This window comes from Pogoniulus pusillus, chromosome 27 (genome assembly GCF_015220805.1).
Source record: "Pogoniulus pusillus isolate bPogPus1 chromosome 27, bPogPus1.pri, whole genome shotgun sequence".
Lineage (NCBI taxonomy): Eukaryota > Metazoa > Chordata > Aves > Piciformes > Lybiidae > Pogoniulus > Pogoniulus pusillus.
In genome coordinates, this window is record NC_087290.1 from 8,525,135 (window position 1) to 8,551,519 (window position 26,385).

Below are 26,385 nucleotides of genomic sequence, written 5' to 3' on the forward strand. Positions count from 1 at the left end.
GGGGAAGTGGCACAGATTTTACTTAATCTTTTACTTAATTCTTGATGGGTAGGGAGGCAGAGCCTCAGGCACAGGTGGGGAGGACACTTAGACCCTAATGGGCTCCAGCTCCTTCATTCAGTGTACTAGCCTGAGGCTCTTGTGGCGTGGATATGCTCTCCTTCTGCTCCCCCCTGTCCCCACCCCCCTGCTCTCGGGTGCCGAAACAGCGCCGGTGGATACCGATACCACCCCCAACCTCCCACTCCCCCCATGAGGGGGATTTGGTCTGAGCCCCTCGGAGCAGCCGGGATGGTCGTTGTTCTGCCTTTCTTCCCTCTCCTCCTCCTTTCGGGCGGCACTGGGCCGGGCGGGGGGCGGGCCACGGGGCGGGCGGGCGCGGTGATGCCCCTCCCGGTGCGGCGGGGCTGGTGGCGGAGCGCAGTGGGGCCAGGGCCGCTCACACCGGCGGTGGCGGCGGCGGCGGCGGGGCCATGAAGGTGAAGAAGAGCGGTGGGGCCGGGGCGGCGGCGGCAGCTCGTACCGAGGAGGAGCTGGGCCGTAAGGCGCTCATCGGGCCCGATGATGTGCTGGGGCTGCAGCGGGTCACCAGCGGTGCGTACCGGGGAAGGGACTGCCCCAGCACTCGGTGGGGCGCGGAGCGGGGGGTCAAGGACTGACCCACGGCAGGGGCGGGGAATGGGGAACGTATTCCCCTTGGGACTGGCGAGCAGGAAAGGAGGCTGGCTTGGGGATGCAGCACCTCAGGGGTCTTTCCCAGACAGGGTCTTTCCCAGTGATGTGCTACCGCTGGGGTCTGGGTGCCATCCAGGGACCCCAGGGGATGGCAAGATCTGAAGCTCAGGGCTGGGGTTGCTTCCCCCCCAGCCCCAGGGATGCACAAGCTGTGGGGCAGCCCTCCCTCGCCGCCGCCGGCGGTCGGAAATCGGTGGCCCGATGCCACCACTCTCCTGGGTCTGTGCCCCTGTGTGCAGATCTGAGCCAACCTGACCCCACAGCCGTGGGGCTGGGGGCTGGGCTGGATCAGTGGCCAGCAACTTGAGGAGGGCTTCACTGTAGCCCCATCCTGAAAACCCTCCCTGCAGTTTCCCCTTTCGCAGTACAGCACTGCTGGTCTTCAGAGCATCCTCTGGGGCCATCAGTTGCAGGAGCATGCAACTGGAAGGTCTGTTGTGCTCGGCAGAGCAGCTCAGCTGGGACTAGACAGCTGTCCTGGACCTATCGAGGTTATGTCATGCCAGGCTGGGACAAAGTGTGTGCCAGCAATGGCCAAGGGTGGTCTGCCCTGCAGCCCACCAAAAAAAGCCTTTTTACACGTCCTGGGTCCTTTGGGTCATCTCTCTGCAGGCAGCAGGTTGAGCAAGGGAGAAGACTTGTGGCAGGGAGGAGGAGAATGCTGTCCTGGGTGTCCAGACATGCTCCTCTTTGCCTTGGAGCACTCTGCAGTGTGGCGCTGGAGCAGGTTTTGTGTCACAGGCTGGGGCTGTGCGGCGTTACGAGCCCCGGAGAGGAAGGATGCGGCTGTGAGTGTCGGTGTGCGCCGGCAGCCCTGTGGGCCTGTGCCTGGCGAGCAGGGTGGGAGGAGAGCCCTGTGGGGGACTGGGTGTTTGTCCTCAGGAAGGGGTTATGCAGGCTTCTCTGGCAGAGGGGCTGCTGTGGCTGGGGTGTCCTTGGGTCCCCTTTTCCAAGCAGAGATGCTCTGCTGGGCTGCATCAGTGTGATTCACTGCCCAGGCCCAGAAGTCTGCCTGTAGCAAGGAGAGCCATGCAGCAGGCACCGAAGCGTGCTGCCAGGAGACTCGAGGAGCAGCAGTTAGAGGGTGAATCCAAGCCATGGCTGCGTTAAACACTTCATGTACTTGCTTCATGGTAGCCTGCGTGTCCCTGCCTTTGACAGCACTGTCTGGAGGGGCTGCAGGGACATGCCCACCCTACACCCTCGCTGCCAGGGCGTGCAGACCTCACCTGGCATCGCTGGGCACTGTGGGTGGTGCATGGCTTTGATAACCACCTGCATCCCCAGAGCACAGGGAAGGCTGAGCTGGTCACTCTGGGTTCAGAGCCAGGCCAGGAGAGCTGGTTGTCACCTTCTTCCAACCATGGGGCAGAGTGCTCTGGAGCACAGGGAAGATGTAAATGCATGGCAATGTTTTGCTCCCCTTCTGCTATAAGACTTGCTGGTATGAGGGTAGCACAGGAGGTGTGGATGAGTCAGGCCAAATGAGAACTAGGTGCTCTGATGAGCTGTGGGTAATGTTTGCATATGGGAGCTAGCAAACATGCTCTGCACCTGCAATTCTTGGTGTATGTTTAGGGATTCAGCTATAAAATATGTCCACTTTGAGCATATTGTGTTTTATGACCAAGGAATATATTGCAGCACCCTTTCTCAAGCTTGTTTTTTCACCTGCTGGGTTCATCACAGAGAGCAAAGATACAGGAATGTTTTTCTGGTCCTTAACATGTAATGATTATTTGGGACATTCCGTGGCCTTTACTCATTTCCATGTGCCACAGCAAGCTCCTAAAAACAGATTGCCAAAAATACCCCTGTGAAAGTGTTCCAGTTGTCTGCTCTGAGCAGAGGGTGCTGCAGGGAGGGGGAAGGACAAGGCTGTGGGTGAGAAGTTGGGCCCCAGCCCCAACCTTTCCCTTGGAGATGCTGAGTTGGGGCAGACATGATGTCTTGCTTCAGCAGTTCTGGTTTTTGATACCTGCAGTTTTGGTGCTCCAGATGGTTTGAAGCTAAATGGAGAGCTGGTGGCAGGGTTGCAGCAGAAATGTCCTGCCCTGGATGTCCTTTGTTATTCCAGACGGAGCATAATCCACTTTTATCCGAAGTCATGGGCCAGGAACATGGTAGCTCACATTGGTGAGAGACTGCAGTTTAGCTGTGAGCTGATCAGAGACCTGGGCACATTTTAGTGTTGCTTCAGCAAACAAATCCCAGGACAAATCATGTTAGAGGAGAGCTTGGTGCTGCAGGAATGTGTTTTAGAAATGCTTGCACCATGAGTAGCCTGTGCAGGAAGGGGCAGAATCCTGGCTACTTGATGGAGTCCAGTATGGATCCAGTTACAGAAGGGGCTCTCCTTGGTGTGGCTGCCTGTGGTACTAGGGCACCGTGTCATACCTTGCTGCCCTGCATGTGCCTGAGGTGTGCTGATCTTGCAGATGCTCTTTTGGATCTAGGGTTTGCCTTTTTGTGCTTGCTCTGCCTGCTATGGAACTCCTCAGTGCTTCCTGATACACTGGGCTAACCTCCTTGCCTTTCAGTTGCTGTATGAGCTGGCTCTCTCTGGAGCCAACCTGCTGCTTGTGGTTTCTCTGTTGAGCAGGCAGCGTGCAAGCAGACTCTTAGCCCTGCTGTGGCATTGGGGGCTAGGAAAACCCCTGGCTTTTGCATCAGGAAGCACAGCTGTGCTTTGCTCTTTCAACAGATACAGCTGATAAATGAGCAAACGTGAAATATCTCAGGCTGGGAGGGTGGAGATGCAGGATGTGGCTGTGTGGCAAAAGCATACTTACTGCTAACCCAGAGAAACCCTGTCTTCAGCCAGCCAGGAGAGCCAGCTGGGCTCTGCTTTTAACGTGCTTCTAATAAGCTTAAAGGGTGAGTTGTGCAAAGTGTCCTGCATATGCTGTGTCCTTTCAGTGTGAAATATTTTAGCCATAACATTTCTGGGCACTAGGATCCAGCCTGATGGATCCAAGGTGCTGTCCTGGAATGTCACAGAATTGTTTGGTTGGAAAAGATCTTTAAGATCATCAAGTCCAACCATTATCCAACTCTACCAAGTCCAGTGCTAAACCACCACGTCCCTCAACACCACATCTCTCTGTCTTTTAAGCACGTCTGTCTGGGCCTTTTGGCTGGGCTGTTTCTGGCACTGCTCCAGCTGGATTAAATGTGAGGTGAACGAACTATTTTCATTGCAATTAGCAAGATTTGTTACTTGCTCACACAAATGCAGTTACAAAAAGGAGGAAGAAACCTTAGGACGTGATTATCTTTGGATTAGCAAAGGAGTGGGGCAGATCTCAGTTCAAATTGCAATTAATTACTCGAGCAGAGAGAGCATTGGAGGAATCCATCTGCAGTCATTGGGGTGTTAGTGTCTGTGAATGCCATGTCCTGCCTTTTGGAGCCATCTGAGGACCTGAGGCCTGTTGTCCCCAGGCACTGTCCCTCGTGTCTTTCACCCTGCTGCATCTCACAGCTTTGCATGCTCACACTGTGTCACCCTCACCTTAGCTGCAGGGCAAGGTTAATTCAAGCAGAGCTTTAATTTTTTCCTCCGTCTTTGGGGTTAGACTCATCAGTGTTCAGCAGAAAGACGATGCTACAGCCCCCACAGTGCCAGCTCTTTTGCCATGTGCAGTGGTGCCAGGCTTCAAACAGGTATGGAACAAAAGGAAAGGCAAGCTTCAGCCTCTGAGAGCAGTCTGCCTGTTGCAGCTTCAGGTGCCTGGAACACTCAATTAAAGCTGCTGTGGTGAGGTTTATTCTACAGCTGATTTTATTTTAGCAAAGCCAAAGGGTTAAACAATCGATGGCATACTTGGGGACAATTACAAAACAAAACCTAGAAATAAGGAGCACACACTTAATCATTTCTGAAAGTAATCTCTTCCCCAAGCTGTCATTGAGGATTTCTCTGAGACTTCTTTTAGCAGCTTTATCTAAAGGCCAGCTTGGCAGAGGGCTGCCTCAATGGGTCGGTCAGGACAGACCCCTCCTGAGTGACTTTCATACCAGGTTCCCAGTGTGCCCAAACCAACCTGCCAAGCCAATCCTGGACCATGACTTTCCTTTCCTTCCTCAATAAGCTGGGAAATTTTCTTTTATTGGGAGCTTTGATTAGCTGGGGGTGTTTATGAGGAGGATAAGGAATCACTCTTGTGAGTTGTCCAGGGCTGTGATGTGTTGATATGCAGAGTTCTTGCTGCAGAGTGGTATCCCAGAGCTGTGTCAAGCTGCTCGCAGCAAGACTCTTTTCCTCAGCAGCATCATGTACATTATGAACCTTCTCAAGGCTCTGGCAGAAAGCACAACTCAAGGTGTTGTGTGGATGAAAGGTTTGTTTCTCAGAGGTCTCATGGTACAATTTGGGCTGTTCAGATTTCCAGTGCAGCACACATGATGTGTGTGTAGCACAGAGTTTTGTTGATCTGGCAGCTGGCTGGGGGGGGTCCTCCTTCTGCTGTTCTTGATGGAAATGGCAAAGGTAAGAGGAAAGCTGGAGGAGTCAGCCTGGGGATTTGGCCAGAGTCTAATTGCTTTGGCTCAGTTCTGTGTAAGAGGGGACTGATTTTGTTCGTGTTGTGCACATAGTTTCAGATTTAAGTGCTAACAGCATGAACAAGGGGGCAGGAAAGAGTGTTTGGATGCCTTGGGGATGAGGAAAGAGCAGCTCCATCCTTCCTTAACAAGGCCTGAAGGGCTAAGATCAAATGAATTCTGAGAAGGTGAAGCCTGGAAAGCTCTAGCTCAAAAAGTATTAAAGGCAAGCAGGCTGCCACAAAAAGCAGAACCTGGTGAGCTGTGTGACAGGACTCAGGGTGCAGTGTGGCAAGGCAGGCTGCCAGGTGGGTGCATTGTATGGGCTGTGGGCACCTTTGTGACTGTCCCAGCTTGGTGACTGCTGGACTGTACTCCTCTGCTTCATTTGCAGTGGTGATCACTGAATATGCTGCAGCAGTAAAACTCCAATCAGATCTTCCTGCTGTGAGATCTTTTCCTCTAAGACATTCACAGTAGAGTCATGGAATTGGTTTTGTTGCAAGAGGCCTCTAAGTCCAACTATTGACCTAACACCACCATGGCCACTAGACCACGTCCTGAATGCCATGTCTAAATGGTTTTTTAACATCTCCAGGGATGCTGACTCCACCACTTCTCTGGGCAGCCTGTTCCAATGCCTGACCACCCTTTCAGTAAAGAAATATTTCCATATAGCCAACCTAATCCTCTCCTGTCACAATTTTGGGCCATGTCCTCTTCTTCTACCATTATATGCTAGGGAGAAGAGACCAACCCCCGCCTCACTACCATCTCCTGTCAGGAAGTTGTAGTGAGCAAGAAGCTCTCTCCTCAGACTTCTCTTTACCAGACTAAGCAGCCCTGGTTCCCTCAGCCACTCCTCAGAAGACTTGTTCTTGAGACCCTTCACCAGCTTTGTTGTGCTTCACTGGATGTGCTCCAGCAACTCCATGTCCTTTTTGTAGTGAAGGGCCAGTACCCTGCTGCTGTGCTGCGCTGGGGGCTGCAGGTGTCCCCCTACCCATTGACCTCCACTGACTTTGCTTATCCAACCCATGGCTTTAAAAATGGAGCAGATCCTGGCTGGCTTAGCTTGTTTCTCTGCCCTTTTCTTTACACAACTTTGAGCTGCTGAGGCAAAGGGCAGGGGAAATGGTTTAGTTCTTTAATTGGACCCCGTCTGTCTAAGCAGGCATATCAATACCTGAAACCTGCCCTGCCTTCCCCTCCAGGTCTTGTTCTCTGTCCTGCGTCAGCACTGAGGATCTTCACAGGCTCCTGCTATTTTCGCTTGCTTCCTCCTGAGACTCTTCAATCTGATAATCTCCTAATCTCCAGTTCCTAGCCATTCATCTGCAGATGTCTTTGCGTTGTACCTGGCTTATGTCTTGGGAGTCGTCTTCAAAATAGCTTCTGACCTTGTTGGCTGATGCATATTTAGAAATAGGCCTGTATGGCTACAGGAGCCTTCTCATTCCCCAGATTATTGCCTCTGTAAGGAGAGATGTCCCTTTTACGCACCACTGCTGCTGCATCAGTTTCTTGTGCAGCATCCTGCTGGTTTACACTCATTTTCCTGACCAGATTTGGGTTCTTTCTTACCTCAGACACACTCTGCTTTGCTTTGCAGGCTATTAAAGCCTTAAAATAGGAGCTGAGTATAGATGCTCTGATAAGCACCACAGAAATATCTGTAAAGTCTGTGAGAAGGGCCACGTGCTTCCTCCTGGCTGCAGAGGGGGAGGAAGGCTCTTGAGAGGAGCGCAACAAGAAGTGTTTGCCCTACTGCCTGTGAGCTCCTCTTGATAAGATGTGCTTGGCATTGAAAAGGAAATGTGAAACACAGCATCGACTTTTAGCTTTTTGTGATGAGGATCAAACACCTAATCTCGTCCATTGGATAGCTGAAATAACGGAGAGAGGGCAGGAGGAGAAAGTGCCTTCATTAGCTTTCCTTTTGTGCAACCCAGCAATGTGTTGGCCCTCACCTTTCGTGCTCCTTTGTAACAGCAGCTCGCTAAAATACTTGGCTGGAAATGGGTGCTTGGATTCACTGTGTACCATCATTGCAGGCAGTGCCTGCTGTCATTGTCCTGGCTGTTTTGCTGGTCTCTTTTGCAGTCTTAGTTGTTCTAGAGAAGGGAACAGTGTTTCCTGGATGAGAACTGGTTCTTCACCGGGTCGGAGAGCACAGGTAGCACCTCCGAACTTGTGCTGGGACTGTCTAATGGTGCTTTTTGTCTTGGGGAAATCAGCTGGAGTTAAACACTTGATGAAAAGCTTTGATTGATGGTTTGACTTAAGGTGTATGCTGAAATTTGAATGAACTTGGATCTTTAAAAATGGGTCTATAAGGAACTCCTTAGAATTTGTGAGTGTGCTCTTTGCCTGATTTATGTTCTTTGTTTTTACACCGTGGGGCAAAGTTCTCTGTCTGTGGTGGTGGATTTTCTGTGCAACACTAACACAAGTTATAGAAATGAGGAAAAGTGATCTCAGGTATAGAAGGGAGGTTCTAGTTGTACTATATCTTGGTGAGGAACTGAATTGCTTAAGTATTTGTCATCTTTCTTTTCAGTCCTTGAAATGATTACTTCAATAAACCAGCTAACAGTTTTTATAAGCTCTCATTAAGCGGGGAAGGAGCATCCACAGTTCCTGCTAACAGCACTAAAGACCTCTTCACGAGTGCCTTGCCACAGATTGCTCTTTCTTTGGTTGGTTTTTAATGGCTTTTTTTTTTTTCATTTCATACAAAGGCAGTAGGACAATTCATGAAGAAATCTGTTGCGGCTGACTCAGGAAGTCCATCACCTCTGCCGCTTCCTGGCACCACCGCAGCGTTGCTAGTTGTGCTTCTGTGCTCTTCAGAAACAGGCAAAAAGAAAAGTGTCTCTAGCAGTGGTGAGCTGCAGCTCTTTGGGTGTGATGCACAAATTATGGGAAAGGAGCTGCAGAGGCACCGGAAGGAGTAGTGGGAGTGAGCAGTAGCTGCCAATACCAGGTCTGGGCAAGTTGCAGGAATGTGAGAACAAATCCAACTCAGTAGTTGAGCTCTTGCTGGCAGGAATGTGGGTATGGTGGTCTGGGATAGTGCAGTTCAGTGGGCTTTGGAAAGAGTAGGAAATGCTCCTTTCCCGTGGATTGTTTTTGCACTATTTAATGTGGATTCTCCTGGCCAAAAGCCAATCTGTTAGGTGCCCTAAGGCGGTGCTGATGTGTCCGTCCCTTGCTCAGAGGCTGCTGTCTGCCAGCCCTGAATCAGAGGAGTTCTGAGGGTTTGTGCAGGGACAGATCACTGTTGTTTGGTTATTAACAGGGAAGCGACACAACCTGCTTCAGGGGAAGTGCAGCAAACCAGAAGACATTCTGTCCTGAGAGACCAACCCTACCTTTCTTGTGAGGAGGGCCACGAAGATGCTCACAGGGCTGGAGCAGCTCTGCTGTGAGGACAGGCTGCAAGAGTTGGGGCTCTGCAGCCTGGAGAAGAGAAGGCTTTGAGGAGACCTTATAATGGCCCTCCAGTATCGGAAGGGGACCTACAGGAAGGCTGGAGAGGGACTATTGACAAGGTCTCGTAATGACAGGATGAGGGGTAATGGGTTTGAACTGGAAGAGGAAGATTTAAACTAGATGTTAGGAAGAAGTCCTTTATAGTGAGGGTGGTGAGACACTGGCACAGGTTGCCTAGGGAGGTTGTGGAGCACAGAAGCACAGAATGTGATCAAAGATCACATTCTGTGCTTCTGTGCTCCACAACCTCCCTGGAGGTGTTCAAGGCCAGGTTGGATGAGGCCTTGGTCAACCTGTTCTAGTGGGTGATGTCCCTGCCTATGGCAAGGGGGTTGGAGCTGGATGATCTTTGTGGTCCTTTCCAACCCAGCCCATTCTTCACCCAACAGCGACTGGAGCTGTCTGATGTCTGACTGAAGCAGACATGGATGCTGCCTCCGCTCCCCAGACGCTGGCCACGGTGACTCGGGCTAATGAAAGCAGATGATACATCCGAGTGCGTCATGGCCGTGTGGGCAACTGGGCCCTACAGTCATTTAAAAATAAGTGTGTCCAGGATGAGATTAGCAAATCTGACAGTGCTCAGCTAAGCACACGAGTATCTGCCAATTGCAAGCAGCCCATTCCCAATAAGCCCTGCCAGCGTAGCCGCAGGCTTCTGTTATGTATGGGGGGGAGTTAAAAACAAACCCCAACAACCCAGCATGTGGCTGCTTTGATTGATTTCTGAACGGGAATTGCAGCAAGCAAATGTGGTGCAGACCAAGAGGAATATATCTGCCTCCTTTCTTTTTCCTGCTAGGAGACTGGGCACTGCCAGAGGAGGGAAAAAAAAAACCCTTGATTGCAGCAGTACTCTGGCAGCTAATCTTCCCAGATGTCATCCAGTTACATACTGGCAGTTTATATATATATATTATATTTTTTTTCCCTTTAATATAAAAAAGATTTCAAATGTTTTTGGTGCAAAAAGAGTTGGCAAATATAGTGCAGAGGTGCAAACCTCAATGAGCAGGAGCCTGATGGGGATTCTGCCGGGGGTTTACTCCCCTTTGGTGGCTCTGCTTGGCTCTCTTCTCCTCCAGATGAGTCATGGACACCGTTACTGCAGCAACGCTGCTGCCAAGGAGGGGGATAAAGCTGTTGCCATGGTGCTGCATGGGCAGGAATTCTGCAGGAGGAAAAACACTTAATAATTAACTTGCAGACAAACCCAGCTTCAGACTTTGCCTGCGTGCTCTAGGGAAGGTGTCCTCAGCTCCCAGGCGACCACCAGGCTGTTCTGGTGCAGCCCCTTGCCTTGCAGGGTGAAGGTCCAAGCACAGCCATGGGCTGAGGAAGGAGAAGCTGGAGCTGTGGGAAGCTGCCTCTGCTTTTGTCAGCCTGTGTTTTGCATGGGGCTGCTTGGAGCCGGGAACTTGTGGGGTGGGTTAAGAATGTGGACTGGCTGATGTGCTAGAACCTAAAATCATTGTGTAATTGCAGGACATGTACCTGAGGATTGCTAAATGGTGGGGTTTAAGAACAGGGCTTGGTTTGAATTTCTGTCTCATCTCTTTTGCTACTGTTAAAGACAGAAAAGAAGATTTTGTGCAGTTCTTAGGCTATTTCTTCCATCAGGAGACTTGGGTTTTCTTGTGGCAATAGAAGGGTTGAGCTTTGGTCTTGTTCTTCCTGTTAACATGGCTACTGATGTTGTTTCTGCTTTGTGCTGTGCTGGTAGGAAAGGGGAACCTCCCTGCTAAATGCCAGAGATGCTTGGAACATGGTTCCCTCTCTCAAAGCCTGTTCCTTTGAGTATTCCCCATATAATGGTGATGGAGAGCAGCAGAGCCCTCCTGGGAGCATGTTTGACACCTTGTACCAGTGAGCACTTAGACTTTTCTCCAAGTTAAGGAGATTTGCAAAGAATAAAGGGCTTCCAGGTCAGTGCAGGTATCTAGTTTATGCTCAGCTGCACCTAGCAGCAATCTTCCACAGTGCTGACTCCAGCCAGCTTTGTCTCTTGCCATAGAGATCCCTGACACCATATAGAATACAATCATAGAGTCATTAAGATTGGAAGAGACCTCTAAGGTCATGATGCCCAACCTTCAAGCCAACACCACCATGCCCGCTAAACCATGTCCTAAAGTGCCATAGCTAAACATTTTGTGACCACCTCCAGGGATGGTGACTTTCACCACCTTGCTGAGCAGTCTGTTCCATCCAATTCCTGACCACCCAGTAAGTAATACTCTCCTGATGTCCAACCTAAATCTCTCTTGGTGCAACTTGAGGCCATTTCTTCTAGCTCTGTTGCTGGTTACTTGGGAGACTAACCCCCACCCTCACTACAGCCTCCCTTCAGGTAGTTGTAGGGAGCCAGAAGGTCTCCCCTCAGCCTCCTTTTCCCCAGACTAAACAACAACCCCTGTTTCCTCAGCTGCTCCTCAGACATGTTCTCTAGGCTCTTCACCAGCTCTGCTACTCTTCTGTGTCATTATAGACTCCAGCACAAGGCTCTTGCTGTCTGGTAATTGCAATGTGTGGTGTTTGGGATGTTCTCTTACTACACCACAGCAATCTTTTATTAACTCCTTAACTATGGGATGTGCAAAGCACTGCCCATGAGCCATAACCCCCAGAGTTGTTATACTGGTACTGGAGTAGGGTCTGTAATGGACAGGTGTGGTCTTGGAGTACACTGTAACTTGTTTTCATAGTCCATGAATAAACCTTGGGTGGATGGATGTATTTGAATTTTAGAAACAGGAAGGCAGACTGCAATAAGTTATTAATTTAGGCTAACAACAGGAATTAGCAGCTGAGAAAGGGCTTACAATTAGAATGCTAAAGTACTACTTTCTCTGTAGAACCTCCAAACAAGTCTCCCACGCCATGCAGAGTTCCAAAGCTAGCCCAGCATGCATGCCTACACCATTTATTTAGGTTTGCCAGGATAAAGTAAGTCTCTGGAGCTGCTCCCAATCCCTGCTTGTTTGTGCAGTCAGATGAAGTGCCACTGCCCTTTCCTGGGGAGGAGCCTGATGCCCAGACCAGGAAGCTGTCTTGAAGGCACAGCAAAGCTGAAACAGTCACTGTCCCAGAGATCCCAACTGTGGTGGGAGCAGGGAAGGGCTCTGTTCCCAGACTGGTTTCCTAATACAGAAAAAGGTTTCAACATAGTTTTCAGCACTGAGGGGAAAAATAACGTCCATGCATGGGACAAACACCCATGATGGGAAGAGGCCATCCTTTGCTGGAGAGCTGGAGATAGAAGAGGTGGTACAAGGGAGGACACTCCTGTTCTGGTTAAGTGCAGTTGGCTTAGTGCTCCCAAATCTGCTTAGCACTTAACATTCTGCCAGAGGGCAGTTTTTAAAGCAGGCAAAGCCTCTTACACTGGAAAGGCCAGGATTTGGTGGAGGTGCTGACTATTCTTGATACCCTGAAGGGGAATGGCTGCAGAAGATGCTGGCACAGGGCTGGGAAAAGGTGATGACCTGCCAGTGCCGGGGGAGAGAAGCTTTTCCGTGTCCTGTCCAAGCAGGGTGATGTAAGCATTCAGAACCAAGACTATCTTCATAATCATCAGTTTTGGATCAAAGCCAGGGTAGCAGTGGAGATGCATTTGGACTGCTCGTGACCTCCAAAGAATAGTCCCACAATACCTGATAATTCTGGGCAGCCTTCATTTGAGTTTGCTTTCCTCTGCAGATTATTTGTGTACTCCAGAGGAAAATGTTTACAAGATAGACTTCACCAGGTTCAAAATCCGGGACATGGAGTCTGGCACAGTCTTGTTTGAGATCACCAAACCGGCAGCCTCAGGTGAGTGCACACACAGAGTGCTCTTCTCATGAGTGAACAAGTGCCAGCGTCTGCTTCCTTTCGCCTTTCCCACTCCTTTTATTCAGTACATTTCCTCACAGTTGCAGATGCTGTCAACTGCAAGAGGGCTGCAGTCCCAGCAGGAATGCTATTCAGGTGTCTGCTGTAGCAGCCCAGGGAACAGAGTTCCTTGCTGCTGTGTTCTTACAGTTGCCATCTGCGATGAGTAAGGACAGATGGATGTTGTAAACAGAAGCAGAGGAGGAGGTCACCGTGTGTTTGTTGGCTGTTCATCAGCTAGAAGTGCCCCTGTAGATAGTTCAGCTGTTAGTCTAACATCTTTCACTCGGGAGCCAGGAAAATTGCATTTCCCAAAGGGAGAAACTTTGTCAGTTGTGCAAGTTGGACAAGCTGAAAGTCTGCCTTTTGGATTTGTAGGCGTAAGCAGCGAAGTGTCACCTGTTGCCAGAGGTAATCAAAACCCAGGGCAACTCTTCTCACCCTGATCAAGCAGGTGAATGTTCCCCACCTCCCTGCAGGTGAGAGGAAGTTTCCTGTAGCTTACTGATAGCAGCCCAGACCTGCTGGGTGAAGTGGCTCGTTTAGAGCTATGCTGCCATCCTGAATCGGAGGTCTGAGCAGTAAGGCACTTCAGAAGATGAGGAGTCCATCAAACCAACGATGGCAGTACTTGCAGTACTCTGCCTCTGAGGGACCAGCACTGGTTACCTCGGAGAGGCTGGGAAGAGGGTAAGCACATCACTAGGTGTTCTCAGAATGCTTTCCTGGCTTCTCTGCCTCCGTACTGTACCACTGCAAGAGAGTTTCTGTTTCTCAGATGGCTGTGAGAGAGCCTTGCTTTGTGCTTTGTGCTTTGCAGAACGTGAACACAATGACAAGAAGGACATTGACCCCAATGCTGGACGGTTTGTGCGTTACCAGTTCACTCCTGCTTTTCTTAGACTTCGGCAAGTGGGAGCCACGTAAGTAGCAGCTCCTGTGCTGCTTTTTCTAGTCCAGGAAACCACTCAGACCGTGTTAAAACTATGGCTTTTGTTTGTTGGTCCCGCCAGGAGGTTGGCTTAATGGGAATCTTTTGTTATCGTGAGGATCTCCAAACATCTTTGCTGGATGCTTTGCTTTCTCCATCCCTTCAGCTTGTTAGGAATAGGGATTGATCTGGAGAGGTTCGTGCTAAAAGGCACGAAATAAGGTGTAAAGAATATCCAGGTATCTCAGCTGTTTTCTGCACCTTATGGTTTGTTTGTCAGGGGTTGTGCCAGCTTTGGAAGATTTCTCTGCAGCTTTTCACATTGCATTCCCCCCAAAACATTAATCCATAGATGTATGTGTGAGCTGGTGAGGTCATGTTTGACACTTCATGCACCAGAATGAACTTTGCCTTGTCTATCAGTGCTGCCTGCATTCATCAGTGAACCACACCACGATGTGACACCTAAAGTTATCTTCTGCAAAGCTTCAGGCTAAAGGATTTGCTACTGGAATACAGGTGACAAAATGTATTGTTCCTTCAGTCAAAGTTAATAGTGATTACTGCTAACTACACTATTGCTATTAACTGATTATTGCTCCCAACTTTGGACTCATCTGCAGTTAAACAGCATCCATGAGGAGGTGCAATTCTCAGCTCGTCTTTTCTATTCTTGCCCTCCAAAGAGCAGGCTGCTGGGCTGCTTTGTCCTCCCTGCAGATTTTAGGAGGATACTGGGCCATGGTGTGGCAGATTCTTAGTTACCTTTGTTTTTCTTTACATTGATTGAAGTTTAAATTAGTAGATCTAATCAAGAGCTTTATGCCTGTTGCTATTATGTCATTAAATCCATAATAGTGTAACGGAGCAGCAGAGCAGCAGTTGTAGTTTCCAGCGGTTGTAGTTTCCTGCGTGAACCTCTTTGTTTCAGGCATATGGAAGTCATTGATTTGGAGTCATGTTGGACTTCAGCAGCAAGTGTGTCCTTCACAAAAACTGGTGGACAGTAGCTTTGCTTAAAGGGAAAAAAAAGAAGAGGAGAGGAAAAAAGTATTGTAGGGAGCTTGATTAAAATTCACCGTTTGGTTATCACAGTATCACAGTATCACAGTATCATTAGGGGTTGGAAGAGACCTCACAGATCATCAAGTCCAACCCTTTACCACAGAGCTCAAGGCTAGACCATGGCACCAAGTGCCACGCCCAACCTTGCCTTGAAATGCCCCAGGGACGGCGACTCCACCACCTCCCCGGGCAGCCCATTCCAGTGTCCAATGACTCTGGAATGATGCAAAAGAAGGAAAATTTGTTGTCAGAGAACACAAGCAGAGCAAGGCTGCCTGGTGCTGCTTCCTGTCAGTCTTAGAGGTGTGGATCATCTTGTTCTGGAAGAGAAGTTCTCTATCAATAAGCACCTCCTTGGCTACGATTCGGTTCACATGGTAAATACCCAAACTTTTGATTTGAGCCGAACTAGTAACTGTGTCTTCCTGGCTTACTCCTATTGCATGTAGCTAATACCAATCTTTCTTTAGGTCAGAGAAACTTGAATGTAGTGCTGGTTGAAATTTGTTCCTCTTTACCACTCATAAAGAAGGAACAAGAGACACACCATTTTCTGCAGGAGAGAGACAATTTTCTGCAGAAGGGAGACCATTTTCTGCAGGAGAGAGACCATTTTCTGCAGAAGAGATTAATTTTCTGCAGGAGGGAGAGCATTTTCTGCAGAAGGGAGACCATTTTCTGCAGGAGAGAGACCATTTTCTGAAGAAGGGAGACCATTTTCTGCAGGAGAGAGACCATTTTCTGCAGGAGAGAGACCATTTTCTGCAGAAGAGATTAATTTTCTGCAGGAGGGAGAGCATTTTCTGCAGAAGGGAGACCATTTTCTGCAGGAGAGAGACCATTTTCTGCAGAAGAGATTAATTTTCTGCAGGAGGGAGAGCATTTTCTGCAGAAGGGAGACCATTTTCTGCAGGAGAGAGACCATTTTCTGCAGAAGAGATTAATTTTCTGCAGGAGGGAGAGCATTTTCTGCAGGAGGGAGACCATTTTCTGCAGAAGAGAGACATTTTCTGTAGGAAGGAGACCTTTTTCTGCAGGAGAGAGACCGTTTTCTGCAGGAGGGAGAGCGTTTTCTGCAGGAGGCAGAGCATTTTCTGCAGGAAGGAGACCATTTTCTGCAGGAGGCAGAGCATTTTCTGCAGGAAGGAGACCATTTTCTGCAGGAGGCAGAGCATTTTCTGCAGGAAGGAGACCATTTTCTGCAGGAGAGAGACCATTTTCTGCAGAAGAGATTAATTTTCTGCAGGAAGGAGACCTTTTTCTGCAGGAGGGAGACCATTTTCTGCAGAAGAGAGACATTTTCTGTAGGAAGGAGACCATTTTCTGCAGGAGAGAGACCATTTTCTGCAGGAGGGAGAGCGTTTTCTGCAGGAGGGAGAGCGTTTTCTGCAGGAGGGAGAGCGTTTTCTGCAGGAGGCAGAGCATTTTCTGCAGGAAGGAGACCATTTTCTGCAGGAGGCAGAGCATTTTCTGCAGGAAGGAGACCATTTTCTGCAGGAGGCAGAGCATTTTCTGCAGGAGACAGAGCATTTTCTGTAGAAGAGAGACCATTTTCTGCAGGAGGAGACAATTTTCTGCAGGAGGCAGTGCATTTTCTGTAGTTCTGTCCTTGTTTTAATACCCACCAGAAGAATTAAAATAACTTGTGTTAAAATCCAGTACGCTAAAGGAAGATGCAGAGAGTGATGTAGTGAAGTGTCCATCCAGCATAGGCGGTTCTTTCCTTGAGTGAGGCGTTTAAGGCTGCCCAGTTGTCTCGCACGTCTCTTCTCTTGGGTACAGAGACTCGACCTGTAGTGTAACGTAGGCGTTGCGGTGCTGTGCTGGGTCCCCGTAGCACGCTTAGCGGAGCAGAGCAGCGATAACTTGGTCAGTAGCTTTGCTTGAGAGTGTTTGCCCTTTATATTTTTTCCACAAGAGCTCTCTTCTGCATTTCAGGGCTGGCTGCAAACCTTGCTTGCGGAAGAAAGCTCATTTCAGTCTTCTCCTTCTTTTCAGGGTGGAATTCACAGTAGGGGACAAGCCCATCAATAACTTCCGCATGATCGAGAGGCACTACTTCCGGGATCAGTTGCTGAAGAGCTTTGATTTCGAGTTTGGGTTCTGCATCCCCAGCAGTAAGAACACTTGTGAGCACATCTATGAGTTTCCCCAGCTCTCTGAGGATCTCAGTAAGCTCTCTTTGATTATGGGGTTACCACACAGTGATGTCAGATCTGAAGTGTTTGGAGGAAGTCTTCCGTAAAAGCTGTCTGTAGAGAGTGGGGAGGGTAGAATCCTTCCAGGAAGTTTTGTGTCTGTAGTAATACAGACTGACATGCTGGAGGGCAGAGATGCCGTCCGGAGGGACCTTGACAGGCTGGGAAGGTGTGTTCAAGCCACCTCATGAAGTTCAGCAACACCAAGTGGGGACCTTGACAGGCTGGGAAGGTGTGCCCAAGCCACCTCATGAAGTTCAGCAACACCAAGTGGGGACCTTGACAGGCTGGGAAGGTGTGCCCAAGCCACCTCATGGAGTTCAGCAACACCAAGTGGGGACCTTGACAGGCTGGGAAGGTGTGCCCAAGCCACCTCATGGAGTTCAGCAACACCAAGTGGGGACCTTGACAGGCTGGGAAGGTGTGCCCAAGCCACCTCATGGAGTTCAACAACACCAAGTGCAAGGTCCTGCAGGTGGGTCAAGGCAATCCCAAGCACCACTATAGGCTGGGCAGTGCCTGGCTTGAGAGCAGCCTCGAGGAGAGGGACTTTGGGGTGCTGGTGGATGAGAAGCTCAATATGAGCTGTCAGTGTGCTCTTGCAGCCCAGAGAGCAACCAGAGCCTGGGCTGCAGCAAAAGCAGTGTGGCCAGCAGGGCAAGGGAAGTGATCCTCCCCCTTTACTCCATACTGGTGAGACCCCACCTGGAGTACTGCATCCAGTACTGGAGCCTCTGTTACAAGAGGGATGTGGATGTGTTGGAAGGTGTCCAAAGAGGGGCCACAAGGATGATCAGAGGGCTGGAGCTGCTCTGCTGTGAGGGGAGACTGAGGGAGTTGGGGCTGTTCAGTCTGGAGAGGAGAAGGCTCTGAGGTGACCTTATTGTGGCCTTTCAGTATCTTAAGGGGTCTACAAGGAAGCTGGGGAGGGACTTTTTAGGCTGTCAGGTAGTGATAGGACTGGGGGAATGGAACAAAGCTGGAAATGGGGAGATTCAGACTGGATGTTAGGAAGAAGTTCTTCACCACGAGGGTGATGAGACCCCAGAACAGGTTGCCCAGGGAGGTGGTTGAGACCCCATCCCTGGAGGTGTTTAAGGCCAGGCTGGATGAGGCTGTGGACAGCCTGATCTAGTGTGCGATGTCCCTGCCCATGGCAGGGGAGTTGGAACTGGATGAACCTTGTGGTCCCTTCCAACCCTGACTGATTCTATGATTCTAATAGAGATTTAATTTTCTAGCAGCATGTCTCTTGACACTTACTGGGCAGTTGATTTTTTTCCTCTGAGCCTATAAAAGGGAAGCTTCAGTGTCAGGGAGAAAAAAAGGCAATTGTGTTATAAAACAACATCAACAACAATAAAAAAACCAACCCAGGACTAAAAGACATCAAGTAAATGAATGACTTAAATGTTATGTTCTGTTGTAATGTTTGATGTGCTGTATTGATAGCTTGAGAGGTTTCAGTTTTAGTAGAAACATAACTTCTATTTTCTCTCCTCTCTCCCAAGACACAGCAGCCTGAGTGCTAAATCTGTGTTGTCTTCTGTTCTTTACAACCCCTAATCACCTATGTCAGCACTGATACTGCATACTGCAGTCTGTGGAGCATGCAGTGCTGCACTGCTGTGCACTCACTGCCACACCAGAACAAAAGTCTTTGCAGTTCACTGGTTTATGTCTTCATTTTTAAGCCAAACCAATCCCCAAACTCCAGTGTGCTGCTGTTAAGAGGTTAGGTAGGAGCACCTACGCTTTGTCTGGTGCCTTCTGCCTGGGTTGTGTTTGAGTTCTTTAAAGGATAATGTCAAGGAATGGTTGGGGCAGGTTCCTGGTTTGGTTTTGGTTTTTCTCTTCAGAGTTTGCTGCTGTTAAACACAACAGAAGCCCAGGGCAGAGCGTTGCCCCAGCAGGGGCTGCCCTGTAACATGGTTAATGATGTTTTCCTCCTGTTGGTCCCTGCAGTTCGCGAGATGATCCTTCATCCCTACGAGACACAGTCGGACAGTTTCTACTTTGTAGACAACAAGCTGGTGATGCACAACAAGGCAGATTATTCCTACAGCGGAGGACCTTAAGCACAGGGTGGACAGCAGACCCATGCTGGCCTTCCCTTCCTAGTGAAGTCGTCAGGGATACCAACACCTTCAGTTCCGTTGCCTACAATGTCAAGTGGAGAAGGACCAAACCAAGGACTCTTGGCCACAGTAGGAGTTTCATGACTAAATTCGTCAGTCTCGTCTTTTTCTTTCCTTTGAGCTCTGAAACAGACCCAATTCTTCAGAACTTTAAGGGGTTCTACAATGCTAAATGGTCTTTGGATACCACTTCCCTAAGTTCTTCAAGTGTCTGCTTTGAAAACGGCCTTGTGGGACCTGGGGATGTTGCCCCAAATCCTGCGGATTGGTGTTCCTGCCCTCCACTGTCTTTTAGGACGTTCTGAAAGACCAGAGTCTGAGAAACCACAAGAGTGGAGGGATGCAAATGCAGAGTTTCATTTGTGTCTCTTTGTGAATCCTTCAAAGGCACGGCCAATTTAACTTGTCCATCCAGCTGCACATGTCGAGCCTAATGTCTTATGAAAGCAAGCTTCACCTTTAGGTTAGCTCTCTGCATAAGTGTCTCATCCTTTAGTTTTGTTCCTTCCATGGCATGTTCTGTTTAATCTTGGGAACACTGAAACTCGCAGTGAAGACCATCAAGTAGTTCAGTGTCAGAGCTGGTGCTGTCCTTTTACATTTCAGGTGAAGGCAAAATAGCTTTGAGGGTCTATGAACTTCCATTAGGTGTTTTTTTGCAAACTGATTGCAGAATAATCAGGATAAGTGGAAAGATTTTGGCTTTCTTAACATTTTTTTTGCATAGCTAATATTCAGCCTGCTCCTGATGTATGTTTTCAATGTCTAATCTCTGCTCAGTCCTCAGATAAGGGCTTGAACACTGCTTGTTAGAGCAACTCTTTCATTTGTCTAGAGCAGTTGGAGAGTGTTAGGATTTCCAATTTTCCATTTCTGCCTGAAATGGAAGGATGCTGTGATGTTGTTTTTCCCTTGTTAAAAACTTTTCCCATTGGATATTAATAGAGGCAAAACAGTAAGTCTGATCACTAAGTAGGACTTTAAGGCTCAGCAAAGCTTTAGAGCTTTCCCTTCAGACTCTGCTAGAAGCTGAAGATGAATTTTGCCCAAGTTTCTCAGAGTGTGCTTCTTGGAAAGACAGAAGTGCAGAGAAGTAGCAATATCAAAATAGCAATCTAGTGTATGCAAACCAAAACCTGAGGGGGCTGGCTGGGGCAGCCTCTTGTCATGAAACCCTTACTCTAGAGGTCAGCTTGCTGATAACTTTGAAAAATGAAATAAAATGGAATAAAAGGCAGTTGCAGTTTGTAGATAACTCTATAAATACTTGGTGTCTCCATGTCTAATTCTGTGAGTTGAAGTGGAACATTGTGTGTTTAGCCTCAGATAGGTGTGGTTGTAATAACTTCTCTAAGCTAACCATTCTCAGTCATGGTGAGCATCTCTCTAGTTCACAGCCCAAGTCAACCAGAGCTAAGAACGGTTCCAGATGAGACCATCTGCCTAAAAGCAGGGCGGGTGGTTGTGCTCTTCTGGGGGTTGTGATCACTATTAAGTGTGTTCCCATTTTTGTGCTAGGCTTGGCTTTCTGTACTTCTGGAAGAGAATTCTGTTTTCTAAAGACAATGCAATGAGCTTAGGTTACAGCACAGAGTTTTTTAATCAGATTGATAGCTAAGGAAGTACGTGAAGTTCACTGCTCTCACACAATAGTACCTTGTAGTCATTATTGTCACAATGAGACTTGTATTTATCACTATTTTTTGTCACTAGCCTATTAAATCATGCAATTAGCCTACGGCTGACTTACCTTTTGAGAGTTGCAAAGAATTTCTTCATTATTTGGACGATGTTTTGAGCTACTGATCATTAAGTTTCATAGCGCAGCAATTACTAAAGGTGAAAATAGTTTCCAAAAGTTTGGGTCTTTTCCTCCCTCTTTTTTCTTTTCTTTTCCCATCAGAGCTGTTAAGCTGTCAGTGTATTCAATGACATTTTGCACATTTAAGTGTTTCTGAATTTTGTTCCAACTTTTGAAGGAGAAAAGACACCAATTTCTAACACTGCCAGGTCGCTGCTCGACTGTGTCCTTCAGCACCACATCGACATGGTTGGTTAACACTGCCAGGGATGGAGACCCCAGCATTGCCCTGGGCAGCCTGTTCCAGGGCTTGACAACCCTTTTGGCTAAGAAAATTTTTCCTAAAGCCCAACCTAAACCTCCCCATGTGCATCTTGAGGCCATTTCCTCTCATCCTATCACTTCTTATTTGGGAGAAGAGAGCAACCCCCATCTTCCTACGACCTCCTTTCAGGAAGTCCTAGAGAGCACTGAGGTCTCCCCTCAGCCTCTTTTTCTCCAGCATCATAGAATCATAGAATGTCAGGGGCTGGAAGGAACCTTGAAAGTTCATCTGGTCCATCCTCCCTGCCAGAGCAGATCACCTAGAGCAGATCACACTGGAATGTATCCAGTTTTTTAATATCTCCAGAGGGGAAGACTCCACAGCCTCCCTGGGCAGCCTCTTCCAGTGCTCTGCCACCCTCACAGGGAGAAAAAAATTCTTCCTCAGGTTCACATGGATCCTCCAATGCCTCAACTTCCACCCACTGCCCCTTGTCCTGTCACTGAGCAAAACAACCCCATTTCCCTCAGCTGCTCTCCATGAGACTTGTGCTGTAGACCTTTCAACAGCTTTGCTGCTCTTCCCTGGACGTGCTCCAGCACCTCAATGCCCTTCCTGTAGTAAGATTCCCACTATGATTGAAAGACAGAAGAGAGGGTATTTATAGCTGGCACCCTGTGCAGTTTTTTGGGGTATCTTCCAGCTCTCACCTACTGTTCCTAACAGTCATTGCTGTCCATAATAACCACTTCTGTGCATGAGATTTTCTAGCAATGGTGCTTGCCTGGAGTTGCCAGGCATCTATTTCAGAGTAATCTACGTTTCAAGCAGAAATTAACACCTGGCTATGCTTTGGTGAGAGCACTTTGTAGAGCTCTGGTGCAGGCTCTTGGGTCCTGACACTGAGGATCCTCTCTGTACAGCATATCACTGTCAGCTGATCAGAAAGGCTCATGTCTTTTTCAATTCTACCTCCTTTTAAGACTTTGGACATCAAGAGTTATTCCACAGAAATAGTACTGTGATCAGCAAAAGCTTGAGTGGTAGGCATGCCCCTTTCAAAATGGACCTGGAGGAAGTTACCTTGTTCCCAGCAGCAGAGTCTGTTGTGAAATGGCTTTTCAGGCACTGCATGTTGCAGGAGGGTTGAGGTTAACCATAGAGGATGAGCTCTCCTGTGTGGATGTGCTGGATACTGCTAACTGCTCTATGGGTAATAATTTCAGGCTAACAGGAAGTTAATTTAAATCATATAGGAGATGTTTTACTGAATGAATTTGTGGTCTTCTATTATTAGGGACACTTGAAACCAGAAATAAACACCAGGCACTTTTAATAAGATACATTTCAACCTACTTTAGCTTTCTGGTTTGGGGAATGTTACTTTTTATGGAAGCCCCCAGGGTTAAGAACAAGTTAAACCAAGGCAAATAACTTTATGTTGGGAAGTGTAAGGAAGGTGCTTTCTGTATTCCACTGTGACAGTTGCCACTGTTACCCGTTTCACCTAGGAATGGATTGTTTGCATTTCCTTAAGGTCATCTGCACCCACAGTGGTTACAAACATGTGGGAGTTGCTGGCCAAGGGGGAGGTTTCATTCCTTTTCTGCCTGTATGTGCTGATGGGACACTGGATTGGTACATATGAACAGCACTAGAAGGGTGTTTCTTCAGAACCTCCTGTGGCACAGTTGCTGTTCTAATGCCACTTCTGTCCATGTTCTCATTAAAGCCATGTGCAGAATTTGATGGTAAAGACCTTGCATCATACAGCACTGAACAACTTCCAGCTCAGAAGCTGAGAGCTCTTGGGGTCAGGTGTAAAATGAAACCCACTTTATTTTTTCCCCTTAAATTGGCAGCTGGTGCTTAATTATCAGCTAGTTGAAAATCAGATCTGAACAGCATTATTCACAAAAGAATTTGCTGGTCTCCTTGGCTAGGTAATATTTAGGTTTTTTTAATATGAATCTATATTTGGTTTGCTTTGGAAGTTCATCTCCAAAATCGGTGAATACTGGCTCTGGGAAAAAAGAATTCTAGTGTTTTTTGTCTTTGGCCTCATTTTAACATGCATTTGAATTAGCACCAGTGTGGAAATTCAGGATCTCACTTCCTGAAAGCTAAAGAAAACTTCTAGAAGCTAACCCAGATGATCAGCTAATAATGACCTGCTGTTTCCTGCCCTAAGACAGCATTAGATGTGTCCTTTACAGAGGGAATTAATCTTGGGCAAAGGAACTAAGGCTCTATGAAGGCTGACAGTGACATCATTTTCCTGAGAGACAAGGAAATGATAACTCAACACATTCTTTCAGTTTTTCTCAGTCTGGGATTCCTCTAAATGTCAGGTTTTGGAAAGAGAGGTAGCAGCGTGTGGGTAACTGCCATGCTGATGCTCCAGCAATTCACTGACTTTATTGGCAGAAGGAAAACAATTCATTTTCAAAGTTAACAGATCCAGTGTTAAGTATGGTTGAAATTCTAGGAACTTGGTTCTCAGATCAGCAGCTGAGGCTGAAATTGTTTCTGTGAGCGTAGCCTTCCCGTGGTGGTACTGGTGAGGTGTGTGGGTAATCCACTCACCCTGACACAGAGGGACTTGACTCTTTTTCTTAAGCTGTAGAAAGTCACTTCAGGTTTGAAAGCCAGGTGGTGAGGGTTAGCTCTTGCTCATTCTCTCTCTCTACATCTGAGCAGGTCAGTAAAATAACTGCTTGCCACCTCTGTCCTCCAGCTGAGTGTCACTTCAAAACCTCCTATGGAGTGTGCAATGCCCCCAAGCCCCAAACCCCTTCATTTTGAGCAGACTATGCAAGCATGTTGAGAAGCAGTGCTATGTGTTGACCCATAAAAAAAGAGTTCCCAGTTTCCATCACAAAAATTAAAGGGACCTCTGAGCTCATGCAGAGATTATTTGGAGGCTATTTAAGGTAAGGAAATGCTAATATCCAGCTCTCATACTTAATGAGTATTATAAAAACCTTCTATTGATTATCCATGACCTGAAAAAAAAATGTAACAGCTCAATTTTAATTAGATCTGGTTAGGAATGGAGCTATAGAGATTCTGTCCCTTGTGATGGGGGTTGTGGGAGAGCAGCTGCATCTGTGTGTTGCACAGAAGCTGGAGGGGTTGCGTGTGCTGACTGGGGACGCAAATGTTATCTTTGGGGAGAAAAGAGGGAGAGGGACAAGGACAGGAACAGAATTAATTTCAGCTAGTGACAACCAAGAGCTTTGAGGCTGGGGGAGGGTGTAAATGCTTTTCCTCTTGAGCCTGGCTGAGATAGTTGGTGGCTTCTGTTAGCAGTTCTTTCCTATACCCTTGGCATAGGCATGACCTATGATTATACAAATGTCTCATTGGATAGAAAACCTCATTGGCAGCTCCTATCATTTTTTCCCTGTGGAAATCTATTTGAGGAGTGTGATGCTTGAGGCCTCAAGCTGCAGCTCTGCTGTTTTCTCAATCCCAGGACAGTCTGGCTAAGCAGGTGAAATGGTGTTTGTCTGTCTGTTCACGGGCTGTAGTTCACTGCCTCCCTAGAACCACTGTGTTAATGCCTATTGTGATGTCTGCTGTGTCTTAATGCTACACTGAGAAAACCTGTTTGAATGTGACTTTTTTTTTTGCATAGAATCAGAATTGTCTGTATTAAAATGTATTTATAAAAGAAAATAATCTATTTTTTGTGCAAGGAAAGTAGGATTCTAATTAATATACCATTGGGAGAACATTAGAAACATTTATATCAAGATCATTTATAATTCTTTGTATCTTGTTAGTTACCTGATGTGTTTCCTAGAAGAACATCCACTGTGGCCCATTCAGTGGCAATGCAATGCACTGTCATGCAGAGAAATCTGGTTTTCAGAAAACTGAGAGTCTTTTGTTTCCTTTTGGGACAGTAGGAAACTGAGGAGGCAGCCAAGAGAAAAAAGGGAACCTTGGCACCAGCTCCACTTCTGTGGCTTTGGCTCCAGTAACTAGTCTGTTTGACTTGTCTGCAGATAGATCAATAGTGAGAGCAAAGATTGAGACTTCAGGATAAAGGAAATGAAATGCTACAACTTTATTAGTCTTCCTATAAGAGGAGAGAAGTAAAATTAATTTATACAAGAATGAAATAGGGAGTACACTTGCTTAAAATTATTTAATATTGGCAGCTTAGTTGTAAATGTGCATACTAGGGACTATGCTTAACTTTTTCCATTACCTTGGAAAATGGTTCCAAACATGTCACTTTCATTAGCAAGTGGTTCTTCTTCTGTAACAAACTGCAAACATGTACAAAAGAAACAACCCCAAAACCTAAATAAATTATTGATCCTAGAAATGAGGGTGATGGTCTGTGTCTTTGAAATATTTGTATTAGCACATGAAAAACATTGGTTTTGCTTTCAGATGTCTTCCATCAACCCAGGAACCTGGTGGAGTTGGCTACAAAAGTGATCAGAGGGCTGGAACATTTCTTCCAGAGAATGGGCTGAAGGAGCTGGGGTTGTTCTGCCTGGAGAAGAGAAGGCACCAATTAGCTGCCTTCCAGTACCTGAAGGAGGCTATGAGAAAGCTGCAGAGGGACTGTTTACAGTGGCCTGCAGAGATGAGATGAAATGAGGAGCAGAGGTTTTGAAATTAGAGAAGAGCAGATTTAGGCTGGATGTTAGGAACAAGCTCTTTACCACGAGGATAGAGGAACACTGGGACAGGCTGTAAAAGGACTGTTTCCAGTGGTCTGCAGAGATAGGATGAGGAGCAGTGATTTGAAATTGGAGAAGAGCAGATTTAGGCTGGATATTAGGAACAAGTTCTTTACCACGAGGGTAATGGAACACCAGAACAAGTTGCCGAGGGAGGTAGTTGAAGCCCCATCCTTGGAGATATTCAGGGTCAGGCTCAACAGGGCTCTGGGCAACCTAATCTGATGGAGGGTGTCCTTGCTTACTGCTTACCTTTGGAGGCCCCTTCCAACCCAACCCATTGTCTGAGTCTCTGAATGTTTGAGCTCCAGCCTTATGTAACTGCTGATTATGAGCTAAGCGACGCACACGTCACAACTCGGCGCTGCTTTGCGTAGTTCCACGAGTAAACCGATTACCTTCCGCCTGTTTAAATGGGATTCAGCTCTCTCTGCCTGGTGAAAATGTCTTGGAGGGTAATTAAAATACATGATTTTTAAAGTAGATGAACAGAACTTCAGGGCTCCACTTGCTGATGACAGTTAGGCACCAGGTTGTGCTTTTGGAAACACTTCTGTCTGCGCTGTGGAGAATCCATGCTGGAAACGAATGTGACACCTGGAATTGCTGTCTCTGCCATATTGATTTAAGCTGCAA

At 47.6% G+C, this 26,385-nt stretch overlaps 1 protein-coding gene across 1 annotated transcript; it reads left to right on the forward strand.

Annotated features, from left to right (window-relative positions):
- The first annotated feature begins 432 nt into the window (after positions 1 to 432).
- On the forward strand, positions 433 to 25,385 carry UNC119 (unc-119 lipid binding chaperone). Its single transcript, XM_064165990.1, has 5 exons — positions 433 to 594; positions 12,475 to 12,588; positions 13,469 to 13,571; positions 16,643 to 16,815; positions 18,808 to 25,385. The coding sequence occupies exons 1-5, from the start codon at positions 474 to 476 to the stop codon at positions 18,918 to 18,920; spliced, it is 624 nt and encodes a 207-aa protein (XP_064022060.1). The 5' UTR covers positions 433 to 473; the 3' UTR covers positions 18,921 to 25,385.
- Positions 25,386 to 26,385: the final 1,000 nt, after the last annotated feature.